The 18,930-nt window shown below is 38.8% G+C and overlaps 1 protein-coding gene across 2 annotated transcripts in view; it reads left to right on the top strand.

Annotated features, from left to right (window-relative positions):
- Positions 1–18,930, top strand: part of LOC115221986 (USP6 N-terminal-like protein) — a 65,860-nt gene that overhangs the window by 45,318 nt on the left and 1,612 nt on the right. For both annotated transcript variants that reach the window (XM_029792089.2, XM_029792088.2), the window contains 8 exons: positions 1,088–1,168; positions 4,272–4,379; positions 7,917–8,026; positions 10,834–10,948; positions 12,973–13,027; positions 14,848–14,942; positions 15,938–16,003; positions 17,152–17,251. In XM_029792089.2, the coding sequence (XP_029647949.1) occupies positions 1,088–1,168; positions 4,272–4,379; positions 7,917–8,026; positions 10,834–10,948; positions 12,973–13,027; positions 14,848–14,942; positions 15,938–16,003; positions 17,152–17,251 (730 nt within the window). The remainder of the gene's footprint in view (positions 1–1,087; positions 1,169–4,271; positions 4,380–7,916; positions 8,027–10,833; positions 10,949–12,972; positions 13,028–14,847; positions 14,943–15,937; positions 16,004–17,151; positions 17,252–18,930) is intronic.

Here is an 18,930-nt window from a genome sequence, read left to right as displayed (position 1 = left end):
TGCATGTATGTTTGTGTGTCTGTGTTTGTCCCCCTAGCATTACTTGACAACCGATGCTGGTGTGTTTATGTCCCCCGTCACTTAGCGGTTCGGCAAAGAGACCGATAGAATAAGTACTAGGCTTACAAAGTCCTAGGGTCGAGTTGCTCGACTAAAGGCAGTGCTCCAGCATGGCCGCAGTCAACTGACTGAAACAAGTAAAAAGAGTAAAAAAAGAGAGTAAAGAGTAACCCTTATTTGTTTCTAAGCAAGGTTTAATATTTCCCATTGGCCACACATGTTTTTGCAGGATATTGGAAGTGAATGTCATTCATTTACAACAATCATGTGATATCAAGACAAGGATACACAAACATACACACATCATTATGGAAACAAATGTTAAATGATGATGAGGATTATATATATAATATATATATGTGTGTGTGTGTTTATTAAAGCAGAAGTGACAGAGTGACTCATGGTTTAAGAGTTTCGTGCATTGTTGCTTATCAGCTTATCAGTTTGCTCAGTGTCAACGCATGAAATTCCTGGACCTTGTGTCACTCTGTTATTTCTGCTAAATATTAATAAAAATATACATATTCTCATTTTTTGAGTTCTATTTTTCCTGTTTGCACCAACACACATACACACACAGATATATGTATAGATCGTTAGCCACTACACACATTTTTTTCTCTCCTTGTTTTTTCTGTGTCCCTTTCTATAGAAGAGCGTAGGCTCGAAACGTAAAAGACTTTTTCTATTCCTGAGCGTTATACTAATACATCTGTTTGTTTTGTACACCACCTGTCTTCGTCTTTTGTTTTTTTTCGTAAACTCTCCCTATATATGTATATATACATGACTAGCCTTTCAGTTTCTTTTTACCAAATCCATTCACAATGTTTTGGTCAGCTTGCAGCTACAGTAGAAGACACTTACCCAAGGTGCCATGCCGTGAGGCTGAACTCAAAACCATGCAGTTACAAAGCGAATTTCTTAACTACAGAGTTATGCTTATACATTGCATGATTTGAAATGAAATCTCAAATGAATCTGTTCCAGCATTTCCTTAATGTCTCGGTGTTTTTACTTTTCTTAGCTGAGGCAACAAGAATATGAAAGAAGTCAGAAATGGATGAAGATGTTGAGAAACTGGGATAAATATTATGGAGGAGAAAAGGTAGGTTGAAGTTCATTTTGAGATGAATTTTTTTTTATAGGTTGCTTTTATTTCTTAAACCTCCATTTATTTTGAGGTTGTTTTGAATTTTGGATTTAACTCTTTCGCATTTAAATTGGCCATATCCTGCTAAAATATTCTATCTGTTTTATGTTCAAAGGCCAGATCAGGTCTCTTACACCTACCCTACAATGTCATTCTAAAAATAAAACGATCATATCATTGGTATCCCAAAATTACCAGATAATGCATGATTAATTCACAACAATGTGAATAAATAAGCATTACATCTGACAGAGTAATCTGAATGCTAAAAAGTTAACTGCAAAGTTAATTTAGTGTTGTTAAATGTAAATGCCCAATGATTATCAATAATATTAATATGCCAACTTGTTCTTCTTGTACGTACCTGTCGTGTGTGTCACATTTACTTCAAAAGAAGAAGTGACAAAGTGAGAGAGAGGAGAAAAGAGAGAAAGAGATAGTAAGAGAGGAGGAAAGAGAAGTAGGAGAGAAAGAGATAGTGAAAGAGACGGTCAGTGGTGACAGCATTCATTTTCTGTTTAAAATGTTTCAGAGAGGAAGTAAGAGAGAAACAGAGAGAGTGAAAGAGACTGAGTAGTGACTGCATTTGTTTTGTGTTTTTAAATGTTTATCACATCGCAAGAAAAGTAGGTACATAGATCAAAAGAAAAGTTGATACATAGATATATACACACATTATTAAATTAAAAGTGGGTCAGTAGTTTTGGGAGAGGAGCTAAGTCAATTAACAAGAGCATCACAATCTGTTCTGTTGACTTTCGCAAAGCATTTGGTTCCATCAGCAGAGATCTTGCGTTTAAAAGCCTTGCACACTATGGTATTCCTTCCAGGATTGTTGATGCTATCAGAGCGCTGTACACAAATGCCACTGCCACAGTTATATCTCCTGATGGAGAGACTGATTTCTTTGAAGTCAAAGCAGGCGTTCTGCAGGGTGACACACTCACTCCTTTCTTGTTCATCATTGTTCTCGACTATGTTCTACGCATTTCCCTAGACTGTATGGAGGAAAAGGGACTCCTTTTGAAACCCTGCCAGAGCAGTCGGCATTGTGCACAATATGTAACTGATTTGACTTTGCTGATGATCTTGCCTTGGTATTCTATTGTATTAAAGATGCAGAATCTTTGTTACAAACACTGGAGAAAACAGCACATCAGGTTGGCCTTTACTGCTATGAGAGTAAGACAGATTTTATCACGCACTCCTCCAAGTTAACTGAACTTAAATCGCTCAGTAATATATCTATCAAAATCGTTGATGACTTCAAATATCTTGGATTACACATAGTAGACTTCCAAAAGGGTGTTCACATCTGCAAAGCTCTTGCTTGGGATGCATGTAATAGACTTGATAAGATCTGGCACTCAAACCTTCCACCCATTTTAAAAGTTAAAATATTTAGAACACTGATTGAGCCGGTTCTTCTCTATGGATCAGAGACCTGGACCACATCAGCTCTCTTCGAAAAGCAACTAGATGGAACATATACCAACCTGCTCAGAAAGACACAGAACATCATTTAGTAACATCTATGGAAATTGGTACCAATATTCCCCAAACTAAAGCAGAAATTACTACAATTTGCTGGCCACTGTTATTAAGCAGAGAAAGAGGTCATGTCATCCCTCTGGAAACTGACATTTTTAGATACTATATCTCAGGACTCAGGGCTGGATATTAGAGATCTGAACACAGCAATGCAGGACCATGTAGTGCAGAAAGGGATTGTCAATGGAGTTCCGTCCAACCATAGGTTGGTTGAAGGATGATGATGATGAAGTGCTCAACTGGTGCTTATTTTATTGATCCCTAGAGGATGAAAGACTGCATTTGAATGTAAAAATGAACGAAATGCCCTGCATGCTAACAATTCTGTCACCTTGATGCCTTAATAATAATAATAATAATATTAATGTGGATGAAAACAGCACAAATGTATGTTGGGGGTTGAATCTTGTTTCATTATGAAATTGTGAAACAACTTTATTCTGGATGCTTTTTGCTATCCAAGATATGATAGTTATTGATATTTTTAAAGGTTTATTGTTTGGTCTTTAAGAACCAGCAGAAAATAGACACATTGTCTTTTCCCCCTTGCAAACATGAACTAGTCCATGTTTAACATGATAGAACTAGTCCATATGCAATCAGCGGATTGTTAAAAAAAAAAAGGAAAAAAAATGGACCATATAAAACATGTTTTGTCTTTTCATAGTGGAGACCTGATTCTTACCGAGTCTTTGAATTTATTACACTCTTAGCAGAAGCGTAGTTGCTCTTTACCTTTAGCTACCCACATTGTGGCTCTTTACTTTTAGCTCCCTATTTTTGTTTGTTGCATGATAGTCAAACCTATTTGGCTTTGCACGGACTGTCCACCCCTACATAGCATCCCTACATCAGTTATTTAAGGGATGATTTTATCCCTAATTCCTGAGGGAAGCGAGTTGGATTTTTGATAATGAGAGCAGATAATTCAACTTTGCAGCTTCAGCAAGAAGTGATTTGTAACAAGAATCTTTGACACTGTTTTGCATTTCTTCTAACAGTTATCTTCAACTTTGAGAAACATATTTTGAAACCTTGTAATGTTTTTAACAGAGTTCTACTTGTCATGCCAGTTGATGTATTCACTTTAGTGTCAGAAATAAATGTTATAGTGCAATCAATTTTAACTTGCCTTTATATTTTCTTATTGATATTCATCTATGATTATATTAACCAGAAGACATAACATTACCAGGGCTATGTCCTGATTGCTTTCGTTCAACTACTCTCTCTAAACACTTACAAAACAAGTACTTTTTCAAGTGTCCCAGTTTTTGTTTTCATTTCTGTCTAGTATCTACAAGGCTACAAAAGTCTTGAAGAGAAAGGTCAGCTCTTGTGATATAATTTTTGTTGCTCTGTTGAGCAATTGAAATTTCAAGCAATGATCTTTTGAAAGTTTAACATTTTTGGAAGTGTGATGGAAATATTTCATTCTCTTTGTTATTAAATGATAAGATGAATAATTTTTAACTTACCATTCCATTTACTTTTGTCTATTTTCTAGATGGCACGCCGGGTGTACAAAGGTATTCCTGAGAGAATGCGTGGAATTGTGTGGGCACGACTTCTTGATGTAAAGAAAGTAAAATCAGAGCAAGAAGGAATCTATGAGGTTTGGATATTTAAATACAAGTCTCTGTCTTTTAGTACCATTAGAAACCTGTCTCTTATGTAACATTGTGGCTACCCAAATTTTTCTCAAAATTTTTATTCTTTCATAAGCTGATCCAAGAATTTCAGGAATGGGAAACAAGATCACCTCCTCCAATGTCCCCTCCTTTATAGCAAGACACCTGTTTCTGCCTCTCTCTCTCTCTCTCTCTGTCACACTCTAACCTTTCATCATTCGACACAAGATCATTCTTCTCAAAATTCTTTTGTCTTGCAAGTTACTTGGTGACCCTGCCAGTGCTGGTGCCACATAAAAAGCACCCAGTCCACACTGAAGTGGTTGGCATTTGGAAAACGCCAACTGTAAAATGCCAGCTGTAAAAACTATGCCAAAACTGACCTCGCCTGTTCTGGTGCCATGTATATAACTCTTGGTCCACTCTGTAGGGTGGTTGGTGTTAGGAATGGCATCCAACCGTAAAAATCATGCCAAAACAGACACAGTATCCTGGGCTGCTCCTGTTAAGCCGTCCAACCCATGCCAGCATGGAAGGTGGATGTTTGATGATGATAATATATATATATGGATAGATAGATAGATGATATGTGCAAATCAATATTCGTCACAAAGGCTGCTTCCATCACTAATAGCTAATTTATGTACAGCCTGCTAGCTTTTTGCAGTATCAACTGTTCTATATCAGTTTGATGGAATTTTGGTCTGGCATTCTGTTGCAGGGATACCTATTACTAATGAAGCACAAATTACACTAAAATCATGTCATAATGGTCACCTGGTGCTGTTGCTGGCATCTCTCTTGTCAATGACTTGTCCACTCATTTTGTAGCTGTATGGTATAAAAGACTCCTTACTTGAAAAGCAGTAAAAGTTTGCATTAGGAAGGGTTATCTGACTGTGAAATAATATCTCAGTAATGTATTCATCTAACCCATGCTAACGTGGGAAAATGAATGTAAAAAGACATGAATAAAAGCCAATACTTCATCCTGTATAAAAGCAGCGAAATATTGTACATCGAAGAATGGTGGCAGTCTATACAGGAGCCAGAAAGGAATTCATTTGGTTTATGAATTGTATGTACTGATGTAAATATCATGAAAACATTTAATGAGTAGAGGAAAAAACTTGGTATGAAAGGTGAGACTTACTGGAAGATACTTTCAGTAGATGTAAACAAAAGAAGATTTGAAATGATGTTAGATAATCATCACCATGCCTCTTCCCATGCCGGCATGGGTTGAACAGTTCAACATAAACTGATGAGCTAGAAAGCTACACCAAGCTCTGATGTCTGCTTTGACATGGTTTCTACAGCAGGATTTCATTCCTAATGCCATAGAGTGTATAGTTTGTTGTTTGTTCCTTCTCGATCCATCCCTGGCTCATAAGGGCCGGTTTCCCGATTTCTTGGCATATTGGTTCCCCACCTGGACGGGATGCCGGTCCGTCGCAGGTGAGCTGCAAGATGCAGGAGGAAAGAGTGAGAGAAAGTTGTGGCGAAAGAGTCAGAAGTTTTGCCATTACCTTTTGCCGGAGCTGCGTGGAGCTTAGGTGTTTCGCTCATAAACACATACATCGCCCGGTCTGAGATTCGAACCCGCAATCCCTCGACCGCGAGTCCACTGCTCTAACCACTAGGCCATGTGCCTCCACATAGAGTGTATAGGTTACTTTTCTTCTAAGTACTAGCACTGGTGTGGTCACCAAGTGTCTGCAAGACAAGAACCCTCAATTGAGTAGGGATAAGAAACCAAGAGACAAGAACAGCTGTTTTGCAGAAGAAAAAGTGAATACATAGCTTTCCAGTGTGGAATATTATTCCCCATAAGTAAGACAATGCAAAATTGCACAAGTAGCTTGCTTACCAACCACATGGTTCCGGGTTCAGTTTCACTGCATGGCATCTTGGGCAAGTGTCTTCTACTATAGCCCCAAGCCGACCAAAGCCTTGTGAGTGGATTTGGTAGATGGAAACTGAAAGAAGCCCGTCATATATATGTATATATATATATATATATGTATATATATATATATGTACGTGTGTGCATATGTTTGTGTGTCTGTGTTTGTCCCCACCTTCCAACATCGCTTGACAACCGATTGTAGTGTGTTTACGTCCCCATAACTTAGCAGTTCGGCAAAAGAAACCGATAGAATAAGTACTAGGCTTCCTAGGATCGATTTGCTCGATTAAAGGCAGTGCTCCAGCATAGCCGCAGTCAAATGACTGAAACAAGTAAGAGAGTAAGTAAAGAATGGTGTGGGTTTTTTTAAATGAGATGGCATCATGTAATAGATTAGATAGTATTTGCTGATTGTGAATATCAACTTGAGTGCCTCAAGTGATATTGAAGAGGGTTATTTGAATTGTTGCGGAAGTGAAGTAGCAGAACAGAGGAACCATTGTGTTAACTGTTAATAGTGCACACCTACTTTTCTAAAATGAGAAGAGTCTCATCATTCCTCCACAGCAAGATCCTGGCTGTACTCCAGCCCCTTTGCCTTTGTTTTCCTTATTCTCTTAGCTTAAAGTTCCCCACTTTCCATTTGGGGTTTATTAACGTGTGAGCTGCATGGTGACATAAAAAGGTATTCAGTACACTTTTGTAAAGAGATTGGTGTTAGAAAGAGCATCCAGCTGTAGAGACCATACCAAAACACATACTGTAAATCTTCGAGTATAACCTGCCCTTAAGTATAATACGCAGGGGATTTTTAGGGGGCTGTACCTCTGAAAAACCTAAACTTTGTGTATAATACACACCCCTTCTCTAACTTGAGTCGTGCGTAATTAAACCAGCAGCACCTAGTCGAACAAACACTTCCATGCATGCGTAATACAATAATAGTGATGTTCTTAACTGTTATATGGGAATGTAAATATGTTTGCAAATTGTTTTTGTTACATGTTATTCTGTGTTCTGAATACTTTTATTTTAATAAATGTTGCTTACTGCAAGTTATGGATGATTCTTTTAAGACTTCATTGCTTTCGGGCCTAGCTTAGTGTATTTTTGCTCCAAAATGTGTTTGAATAAACATTGCCGAACAGCAAATAGGAACTCGGACATTGCTTAGAAAATACTTTTTTCATTTTTAACCTCGTATATAGTACGCACGAGGGATATTGACTGTTAAATTTTGGGAAAAAATGCGGATTATACTCGAGGATTTACAGTACTGGAGCATAATGCATTCCCTTGGGCCCATCAGATCTTTGTGAACCCATCCAACCCTTTCAAGCATGGCACTTGAATGTTAAATGATGATGATTATACCATGTCGCTTTGTTTAACTGGGGAATTATTTACTTGGAAATTACTCTTTCTAATGGATTTTCTTATGATGATCCAGCAGCAAAAATTGTTATTTTGTTTCTATAGCAAGCCTGTTTTTAATGTACACCAATTGGTGATGAAATGATCCACCGATTCAACCAGTATTTACAAAGTTGACATGTTTTCTGAGTATTTGAATTTGTTCAGATTTTAAAATATTGATTTCTTTATTTTCCAGAAAATGATAATGCGCTCAAGAAAAGTTTCACCATATATCAAACAGATTGATATGGACGTGAACCGAACCTACCGAAACAACATAATGTTCAGAGATAGATATGGCGTGAAGTAAGTATGGTGTTCATTTGTTGCTGTAGAAAGAAGGCTGGCTTTTGTTTCCAGATCATAATATTAAATTATATTACACTGGAGCCCCCATGGCTGTTTCTTGCACCAGTTTCGCATAGCAGCCCCAGCCCATCCAAAGTACCTTGGATTGCAGAACGACCTGCTGTGCTTACCTTAGATTGTAGGGTGACCTACTGAGCTTGAGGAGACCTATTGAGTCAAGTACATCAAAATAAAAATCAAATGGAAATTGTAGTTGTGATACCTGTGCTGGTGGCACGTAAAAAGCACCATCTGAACGTGGCCAATGCCAGCACCACCTTGCCTGGCTTCCGTGCCAGTGGCACATAAAAAGCACTAACCGATCATGGCCGCTGCCAGCCTCCCCTGGCACCTATACTGGTGGCACGTAAAAAGCACCCACCACACTCACAGAGTGGTTGGTGTTAGGAAGGGCATCCAGCTGTAGAAACACTGCCAGATCAGACTGGAGCCTGGTGCAGCCTCCTGGCTTCCCAGACCCTGGTCGAACTGTCCAACTCATGCTAGCAAGGAAAACGGACGTTAAACGATGATGATGATGATGATTACATTGGAGCATAACGAGGTCCTCTAACTTATTGGATCCTCTCAAACTGTCTGACCCATGCCAGCATGGAAGACAGGCGTTAAAAGATGATGGTGGAGCATTATATTATGCTATTGTTTGCGATTGTAGTCATGACTGATGCCAGTGTCCCATAACTGGCCCATTAAAGGCACCCTTCAGTCGTTGGGTGATATGCTGTGCTTGTGAAGACCTGTTGAACCGAGTGAAATTGTAGTCGTGGCCGATGCCAGTACCATCTGACTGGCACCCATGCTGGTGGCACATAAAAAGCACCGTTCAAGCTTTGGGCCTCATAGAAGCAGTGACAGGTGACCTAGACCATTGGCAATATACCATACTTGTGTAGACCTGTCAAGCCAAGTGAGACCATGGTCGTGACCGATGCTGGTGTCTGGTCAATGGCACGAAAAAAACACCCACTATGCTCTTGGAGTGGTTGGCGTTAGGAAGGGCAACCAGCCGTAGAAACCTTGCTAAATTATATTTGAACCTGGTGCAGCCCCTGGCTTTCTAGTTTTCAGTCAAACCATCCAACCCATGCCTGCATGGAAGGTGGATATTAAATGATGATGATGTTTGCTTAAATTTAATCCTTCGAAACGTAACTAAAGCTGTTTGCTATATCTTTAGGGTAAACAGGAGTCGATATCTTGTCAGGTGGTGAAGCAGTTCTGTAGGTGTTTGGGCCCCTCCTACAGTGACATCAGAGCTGCCTAGTGCCACCCACCAATGCAGATAACAAGATTCTCGTACAACAGCCACAAACTTTGTTGAGTCAGATGTTGTGACTCTTGGCCAAATTCTTAATTCTTGTTGTACCAGCTGTCCCTCTCTCTTGTGCCAGATGCAATGTCTTACTTTCTCAGTGGCTGCCAACAGTCTTCTGGTAGCATCTTTTGTCTTCTTCACAACCAATCCAAGGCCCCCCCTAGCATCCCTGGTTCCAACAGATCTTCTAACACCTATCTCTACAAGAAGGCATATTGCCTCCCATCCATTGTTTTCACAGAGTTCAATTAGTTCAATTTGTATTTTCTGTCTTCCTCGAAGGAAGAAAGCATCTTTGACGTTTGCTTCCCAAGGAATTATCATTTTTACCATCTATACCACCTTCCTTTCCTTGCACCACGTGTCAAAGTTAGGTCTTCTTGGTGGCAAAAAGTGGGAAGTAATAAAAAAAAAAACAACAAGATTCTAGGCGCAGGAGTGGCTGTGTGGTAAGTAGCTTGCTAACTAACCACATGGTTCCGGGTTCAGTCCCACTGCGTGGCATCTTGAGCAAGTGTCTTCTGCTATAGCCCCGGGCCGACCAATGCCTTGTGAGTGGATTTGGTAGACAGAAACTGAAAGAAGCCTGTTGTATATATGTATATATATATGTATGTGTGTCTGTGTTTGTCCCCCTAGCATTGCTTGACAACCGATGCTGGTGTGTTTACGTCACCGTCACTTAGCGGTTCGGCAAAAGAGACCGATAGAATAAGTACTGGGCTTACAAAGAATAAGTCCCGGGGTCGATTTGCTCGACTAAAGGCGGTGCTCCAGCATGGCCGCAGTCAAATGACTGAAACAAGTAAAAGAGAGTAAAGAGTAAACGAAAACCTAAGTTACATTGCTTTGTAACCATTTTAATATTTTCTCTGGCAAAGGTAACAAGCTGGCAGAATCGTTAGCACGCTGGGCAAAATTCTTGGCAGCATTTTGTCCATCTTTACATTCTGCATTCAAAATCTGTGGCAGTTGACTTTGCCTTTTGCCTTTCTGGGGTCAATAAACTAAGTACCAGTTGAACTCTGGGGGTCAGTGTAATTGACTTAACCCCTCTCCCCAAATTGCTGGCCTTGTGTCAAAATTTGGAACAAATATTTACTCTGGCAAATAACAACAGTAAAAGTGAAATGGAATAATTTTTTGCTCTCACATTCAATTTTCGATATTGTAGAGGCAGGATTAACTTTTGTTTGAAGAATAAGTCATTAAAACTAACGATTTTATATGACAAACAATAATTTGTTTATAGCTTCATGCTTGGTGATCAGATGGTAATAGAATGTGCTTTTGAAGTGGCCCCCAACACCAAAAAAATCTTTGTGGATATTTTCTATTTCAGGCAAAAAAAGACAAAAAACAACATCATCAAATGTATTGGTCGGCTTCTCAGTATATAATACAAATTGTGGTTGTCTTTCTATTTTAGACAAAAAGCATTGTTCAATGTATTGTCTGGTTACTCAATGTACAACACAGAGGTTGGCTATTGTCAAGGAATGAGTGAAATAGCTGCTCTACTTCTGATGTACCTGGATGAAGAGGTAAATACTAAATATTTATAGCATATTTATATATCCCCATGTTTAATACGCCTGTAGCCTCACCATGACTTGAGTGAAACAATGAATGTTGTTGACATAGTGAGCGATTGGTCTGTGGTTTCAAAGAGCTGTGAAATAAAGTATGCCTTTCTTAGAAAACAGGTATGGTTTGGTGGTAGGAAGCATACCCAGCTGTAAAATCCTGCCCATCACATGCTAGCATGGGAAGACAAACGTTGAATAAATGAACATATTATTATAAAGAATTACGGAGATGTACTTGCATAGCAAGTGATTTGATCTGAGATCGTGTGCTGAAATGAAAATGAAAACAATTGCAGCGTGGAAGAAACATACAAAAGCCGTTCGATTCACTTCAACATTTAAGTTTAATTTGTCAAAATATTTTTGTTGCTTTAAGACCGCGACCTGTTCACTGACAAAAATCCGTGCTGCATCTGAGAAAGTAACAGTTAATTCGTTATATATATGTACGTATGTATGTATGCACGCATGTATGCATGCATGCATGTATGTATGTACGTACGTACACGTGTGTATGTATATATGTGTGTATATGCACCACAGATTTTTGTCAGTGAACAGGTCGCGGTCTTAAAGCAACGAAAATATTTTGACAAATTAAACTTAAATGTTAAAGTGAATCGAACGGCTTTTGTGTGTTTTTATTTTAAAAATAAGACTAGTCAATACTTAATTAAATTTGCTTGCAATTTTTAATGTATCCAGAAATACCTAAAATCCTGTAAATACCTCCATTTTGAAAGTATTCATTTAGTGATGCTGATTGTAGCTCAAACTATCCGTCCATCCATCTTCTCTGTCCACTATTCTTGGGAGGACCATGGATGTAGAGTCCTCAGGCCCCTCCTCTATAGGGTCCTATCAGAAGTAATTAGACTTTCTGGTCGATTCCCAAGCACAACCAACTGAAACTATGGATATTATCCAACCATATCCTTTTTAGTCTACCCCTAAGCTCCCTGATGGTTGGCTCAGCTTCAAGAATCTGTCTTATGATTCCTTCCTGCAACATTCTATTCGCATATCCTTCGTACCAGAGTTGTGACCTCTCAATGCAAAAATTTGAAATTAAAAACATTTGGTTGAGTGTTGCGGGTAGATTCAGTTATGTTTTGGTATTTCTCATCAAAGGCGGTGGACTGGCAGAATCGTTAGCACGCCGGGCGAAATGCTTAGCGTTATTTCGTCTGCCGTTACGTTCTGAGTTCAAATTCCACCGAGGTCGACTTTGCCTTTCATCCTTTCGGGGTCGATTAAATAAGTACCAGTTATGCACTGGGGGTCGATATAATCGACTTAATCCGTTTGTCTGTCCTTGTTTGTCCTCTCTGTGTTTAGCCCCTTGTGGGTAGTAAAGAAATAGGTATTTCTCATCAAATAAATTTCTTAAGTCAGGAATTTTTTTTTTCCATTAACACCCTTCATATATTTGCAGGATCTGGATGAGTAATTTAGGATATTTGTATAAGGTTACTTGAATCAAGTGTTTTTACAACAGTATATTACAATCTTTCTGCTTTCTGCTCAGCAATGATGTAAGAATGAGTAACGACTCTTTGAAAGAGTATAATGAACAGGAATAACAAAACTGTTTCTGCATTTTTAATATAGAAGTCAATGTAGTACATAGTGTAAACATGTAATGTAAACATTCAAACATTGTCACTATCTTTCTGATTCCTGCTGTGTGTCACACGGAATTTTTGGCCCTCTAAGGTCATACTGGTGTATAAGTCAATCTGCTTTTTTTAGCTGCAAATTTTGGTCTGAGAATTTCAACTTGTATGCTGGAAAATATAGTATCTGCCCTTATTTCATTAAAATTCTAAAAATATAAATCAGGGCATAACACAGACCTACACTAGCTCAATAATGATCTGGTCTACCCCCACATAACTTTAATTTGCATCTCCTATAATTATATGATTTGATCCTTTATTTTGATTGGTTTTGTTCATAATCATTCATTTCTTTTTTAGGATTCTTTCTGGGGTCTTTCACAATTACTAACTGACAAAAAACACGGAATGCATGGTGAGTTCATATTTTCTTTTTAAATATTTTATAATGACTTGTGTTGTTGCTGTTATTACCATGAATATTATTATTCTTTTAACTCAGGTTTTGTTGGATCTCCTGGAGTCTTGTATATGTAGCAGGCTTGCTACCTGCAGCTTACGGTGCCATGCTATCTGTTCTTTTGAACTATCCAATACTTTCCCGAAGATTCTGGTCATGCCAAGGAGACAAAGCTTTTGAAATTGCTCTACTGGGCACCTTGTTCCTGCTTCCTTCATAATTTCTCTTGATGCCTTCTGATTCTGTCTCCAAAGACCAAACAATAATTGGCACTATCTTCCCCTTTCATCATTTTTCATAGCTTGGCTATCTTGTACTTGAGGGGGATTGTATATGTGTGTTTTTTCGCCTTCCTTCTTGGCTGTTTGTGGATCAAAGGGGCATGCAACATCAGTTATAGAGCACATGTGGCTCACCTTGTCCACCACCACTAGGTCTGGCTTGTACTCAAGCATCTGGTCTGTTTGGATTGGGAAATTCCACAGATTTTGCAGGTTTCATATCCAACCACTCTCTATCGTTTGTGCTCTGTTATTATTATTATTATTATTTGATGTGGTGGCAGAATAATTACCATACTGGACAAAATGCTTAGTGGTATTTCTTCTGGTGGCAAGCTGGCAGAATCGTTAGCACGCCGGACGAAATGCGCAGCCGTATTTCGTCTGCCGTTAAGTTCTGAGTTCAAATTCTGCTGAGGTCGACTTTGCCTTTCATCCTTTCGGGGTCGATGTAATCGACTTAATCTGTTTGTTTGTCCTCTCTGTGTTTAGCCCCTTGTGGGTAGTAAAGAAATTGGTATTTCTTCTGGCTCTTTAAGTTCTGGGTTCAAATGCTGCTACGGTCAACTTTACCTTTTATCCTTTCAGGGGTGATAAATTAAGTACCAGTTGAGCACTGAGGTAGTTGTAAATAGCTAAACCTCTTCCCACCAAATTTCATGCCTTTTACCTATATTAGAAAGAATTATTAACTCTTATGTACAGTTCTCTGTGTTTTAACCCTTTGTTCATACAAAGATCTGGCAATAGAGACTAAAAACGGGAAAGTGTGTTCAGAATGTAATAACTTTTATGAAGCTTTCTGTGTGCTTATGTGACCTTGAAATGTTACAGGCCATATCTTGTGACAACAATTTGTGCACCTAGTGACGAGTCGCTAAATTTTCAAGCATTTCACAATGCGTGTCTACTGCGGATTGGAGCGGTTTAAGAAGTTAAGATTTAACAAGCTGACATACATGGCAAAATTCTTAACAGCATTTCAGACTTTACATTTCTATGTTCAAATACTGCCAAAGAGGACTTTGCTTTTCATCCTTTCGGGTGTAATTCAAATAAGTACCAGTCAAGCACTGGGGGTCAATGTAATCGACCTACACATCCGTCCCCTGCTCCTAAAATTTGAGATCCTGTTCTTTTAGTAGAAAAGATTGTTATTATTAACAGTGGCACGTAAAAAGCACCATCCGATCATGGCCGTTTGCCAGCCTCGTCTGGCACCTGTGCAGGTGGCACGTAAAAAGCACCCACTACACTCACGGAGTGGTTGGCATTAGGAAGGGCATCCAGCTGTAGAAACACTGCCAGATCAGACTGGGCTTGGCGCAGCCTTCTGGCTTCCCAGACCCCAGTTGAACCGTCCAACCCATGCTAGCATGGAAAACGGATGTTAAACGATGATGATGATGATGATGATGATTTTGAGGATTTAGTTGAACAAACTTGTATTTTATTCTTAATAAAACTGTTGGAACTCTTGTGATTTGCTTTTAGGTTTGTTTATGCCTGGTTTTCCGAAACTGATCCGACTTCAAGAACACCATGATAACATTCTTCGAAAGTATTTGGGAAAACTTCGAAAGCAATTGGTAAGCATTTAATTTTAAGAATTTGATACCTATAATAATTCTATATTTATCTCATTAGTTCTTTTTGGTCTCTTTTACAAGTATTCTATGCTCAGATAATTATCTTTCTTGAAAATGGTTTATGAAACATTTTATTCTAATGCTTAACCAACTTGTTTGAATGATCAAATAGTAATGCCAAATATTTTATTTATTTTTAAATGTACCATATTTTCCAGCACATACAAGTCAACATATGTAGTGTAAACATTTAAATGTCATCTTTATCTTTCCAAATCCTACTGCGTTTCACATGGAATTTTTGGCCTTTCAAAGTTGTTTTGGTCCTATATGTTGCCCTACCTTTTTTTTTGGTTTTAAATTTTAGTCTGAAGAATTTGACTTGTATGCTGAGAAATATGGTATACTCTTTACTCTTTTACATGTTTCAGTCATTTGACTGTGGCCATGCTGGAGCACTGCCTTTAGTTGAGCAAATCGACCCCAGGACTTATTCTTTGTAAGCCTAGTACTTATCCTATCGGTCTCTTTTGCCGAACTGCTAAGTTATGGGGACGCAAACACACCAGCATCAGTTGTCAAGCGATGTTGGGGCGACAAACACAGACACACACACACACACACACATATATATATATATATATATATATATATATATACATACATACGACGGGCTTCTTTCAGTTTCCGTCTACCAAATCCACTCACAAGGCTTTGGTCAGCCCGAGGCTATAGTAGAAGACACTTGCCCAAGGTGCCACGCAGTGGGACTGAACCCGGAACCATGTGCTTGGTAAGCAAGCTACTTACCACACAGCCGCTCCTGCGTATTTTAATTTTTATATATGATTGCTGCTTTGTCTTCCAGATATTTTAAAATAAAGTACACTTGTCTTTATAATCCATGTAATAATCGTTGTCACTGTAATTTTTGCATTTTGCAAAATTTAATTTTTGCATAAAATACAATATCAAATGAATTCTCTTTTTTTCAGTTGAGGCAAGAAGTGTATCCATCATTGTATAGCATAAAATGGTTTTTGCAATGTTTCCTTGACAGAGTAAGTTATTTAGAATACTTATACATCTTATTCTTAATTGTTTTGGTATTGTATTTTTACTCTTTGATCCCATTAGCAGGCACATAGTTTGAAATGAATCCACTGTGGCCACACACCACAGAATCTGCTAGCATACACAAATAGAGTGGACAGTGGGCAGACAGAGTGTAGTATGGCAACACTGTCAGACTGTACCCCATTCAATTCATCTGCTAATATAATAATGAGTGTAGTGTTTTTATATATTTGTATCTATATGTATTTGTCCAAAACCATGCAGTAGGAGTGAATGGTGAATGGAGAGGAGAGACAATAGTTATTCAGTGAAGGAGAAGTAATGAGAGTAATTGCTATGACTGAGAGGGAGTGAGAGAAAGTAATAGCAATGGGAGAGAGGAAGTGGCAAAGAGAGTGTCGTGTATCTTCTACTGTAATAATACACTTGTGTATTTCTCTGTCACAACATGTGAATGACAAATTTCCCATGGTGGAATTTTCCACGGTGGAATTTACCTTGTGGAATTTTCTGCAGGGAAATTTGCCACTCACCACATATATATATATAAAGGGAAAGTTTACGAAAATAAACAAAAGACGAAGGCAGGTGGAGTACAAACAAACAAATGTATTAGTATAGCACTCAAGAATAAAAATAGAAAAAGTCTTTTACGTTTCGAGCCTATGCTCTTCGACAGAAAGATACACAGGAAAAAACACCACATGTATTGTATAAGTCATCTTCCTCCTTCCTCTCCTGGTTCTTACTTCTGTTGATTGCCAGAGCATTAGCTTATTAGCAATTTCATCGGTAATATCTGATGCAGTATCCGGGTAGCCTCATCCTACTATGCTGTATCCTCAATGTTACTTTTGGTAGTCCCTGGTATAAGTTGGAAGGAGGAAGACGACCCATATTGACAACTTGAAGGATACTGGTGTGGAAGGGGTACAGGACCACTACGGAAGATTGAGATGAATGGGGAAAACATGTGGAAACAGTTTTGGGGCGTCCTGAGGGACGACCTAGACAGATAGATAGTTGTATTGTAATACATGTGGTTACTTGTAGAAACTTTTCAACATGTAATGTTTTTCCTTAAAGTTGAGATTGTTTACTTTTTAAAATGATCCTATTTCTCTTTTTCCAGACACCATTTTCCTTAAATTTACGACTGTGGGATATCTTTATACTTGAAGGAGAACGGTTGCTTGTGGGTATGGCATACAACATTTGCAAAATGCATCGGAGTAAGTTAATCTGTTGTAATTTATAAATGTAGAAAAATTTTGATAATAATTTTGTCTTTTGCTTGTTTCTGTCATTGGACTGCAGCCATGCTGGGGCATGACCTTGAAGGGTTTTAGCCAAACAAGTTGACCCTTGTACTTTTTTTTTTTTATATGAAATCTGGTGCTTATTCTTTTGGTCTCTTTTGCCCAAACTGCTATGTTCTGAGACAAAAACAAACCAACATCAGTTGTCAAATGATGGTGGTGGGTACCCACATGATGGGCTTCCATGCAGTTTCCACCTACCAGCTCCACTCACAAGACACTTTGGTCATGTTTGGGTTATAGCAGAAGATACTTGCCCAAGGTGCCACGTAGTGGGACTGAACCTGTAGCCATGTACTTACAAAGGAAACTGCGTACCACACCTGTGCTTTTACTTGTTTCAATCATGGTTTTGGGTTCAGTCCCACTGCGTGGCACTTTGGGCAGGTGTCTTCTGCTATAGCCCCGAGCCGACCAAAGCTTTGTGATTGAATTCGGTAGGTGGAAGTTACTGCCGTGTGTGTATGTGTGCGTGTAGGTGCTCAGTGCCTCTCCGAAAGAGAGAGAGGGTTCCATTAGGTTTAGAAAGAGAAACATTGAGTTAGATGTTCTTTGTTAGGTTTCACTGGTTTATCAATTGATTTGCAATTAGTACAGTTGATTGACTTTTTAGCAAACAGCTACAGTAATAACTAAGAGGATTTGAAACCAAATCCACGTTTTCATTAACTGCCAAACAAATTTCAGGTCTTTTGTTTTCTCCTCTGCACTTGAGATTAATGTGAATGAGTTGATCTCTGCGACCTCCTCCAGTCATGGAAGGGTCAGAAAAGATAATTCTGGAGAAATCTTTTGCTTTAGCCAGACCTATTTTAATTAGTAAACATAAGGCAAAGCCAAACCAGGAGCATAAGCTAGTTTCCCTTCAAAGAGTGATGCGAGATTAGACATATCACTGTCTCTATTTTTAAAGGCACTTTCACTCTGTCCCTCTTTCTAGCAGCCAAGAGCTAAAGCTAGGCTCCACACAGAACGAACCATGGAGCCATGGAAAATATCTTACTGCATTTATAAACAATGTGTACTCACAATGACACAACAATGTTGTTTATTTTATATTGTAATGACTAAGCACCCATGGAATCGTAGTCGTGGCTGTCGCTGGTGTCATGTAAGTGGCACCCATGCTGGTGGCACATAAAAAGCGTCTATTACACTCTCACAGTGGTTGGCATTAGGAAAGGCATCTAGCTGTAGAAAGCATACCAAATCAGACTGGAACTTGGTGCAACTCTCTGACTTGCCAGTTTGTCAAACCATCTAACTCATGCTAGCATAGACATCATTATCATCATCGTTTAGCATCTGCTTTCCATACTAGCATGGGTTGGACAGTTGGATGCCCTTCCTAATGCCAACCACTCCGAGAGTGTAGTGGGTGCTTTTTACGTGCCAGACGAGGCTGGCAAACGGCCACGATCGGAGGTTCTCTTACATGCCACCGGCACTGGTATCACAGCTAAATTTCCATTGATGTTGATCGATTTTGATTTTGATTTTAAATGATGATGATGATGATGATGATATTAAATAAATGGCCATCTTCATAATTAATTAATCGTTCGTCATTCATTTCTCTGCTGCATCATCAT

The sequence above is a fragment of the Octopus sinensis genome, linkage group LG19, assembly GCF_006345805.1.
Source record: "Octopus sinensis linkage group LG19, ASM634580v1, whole genome shotgun sequence".
Taxonomy (NCBI): Eukaryota; Metazoa; Mollusca; class Cephalopoda; order Octopoda; family Octopodidae; genus Octopus; species Octopus sinensis.
The sequence above is the reverse complement of the archived record's forward strand: the minus strand, read 5'-3'. Positions and strand labels throughout refer to the sequence as shown.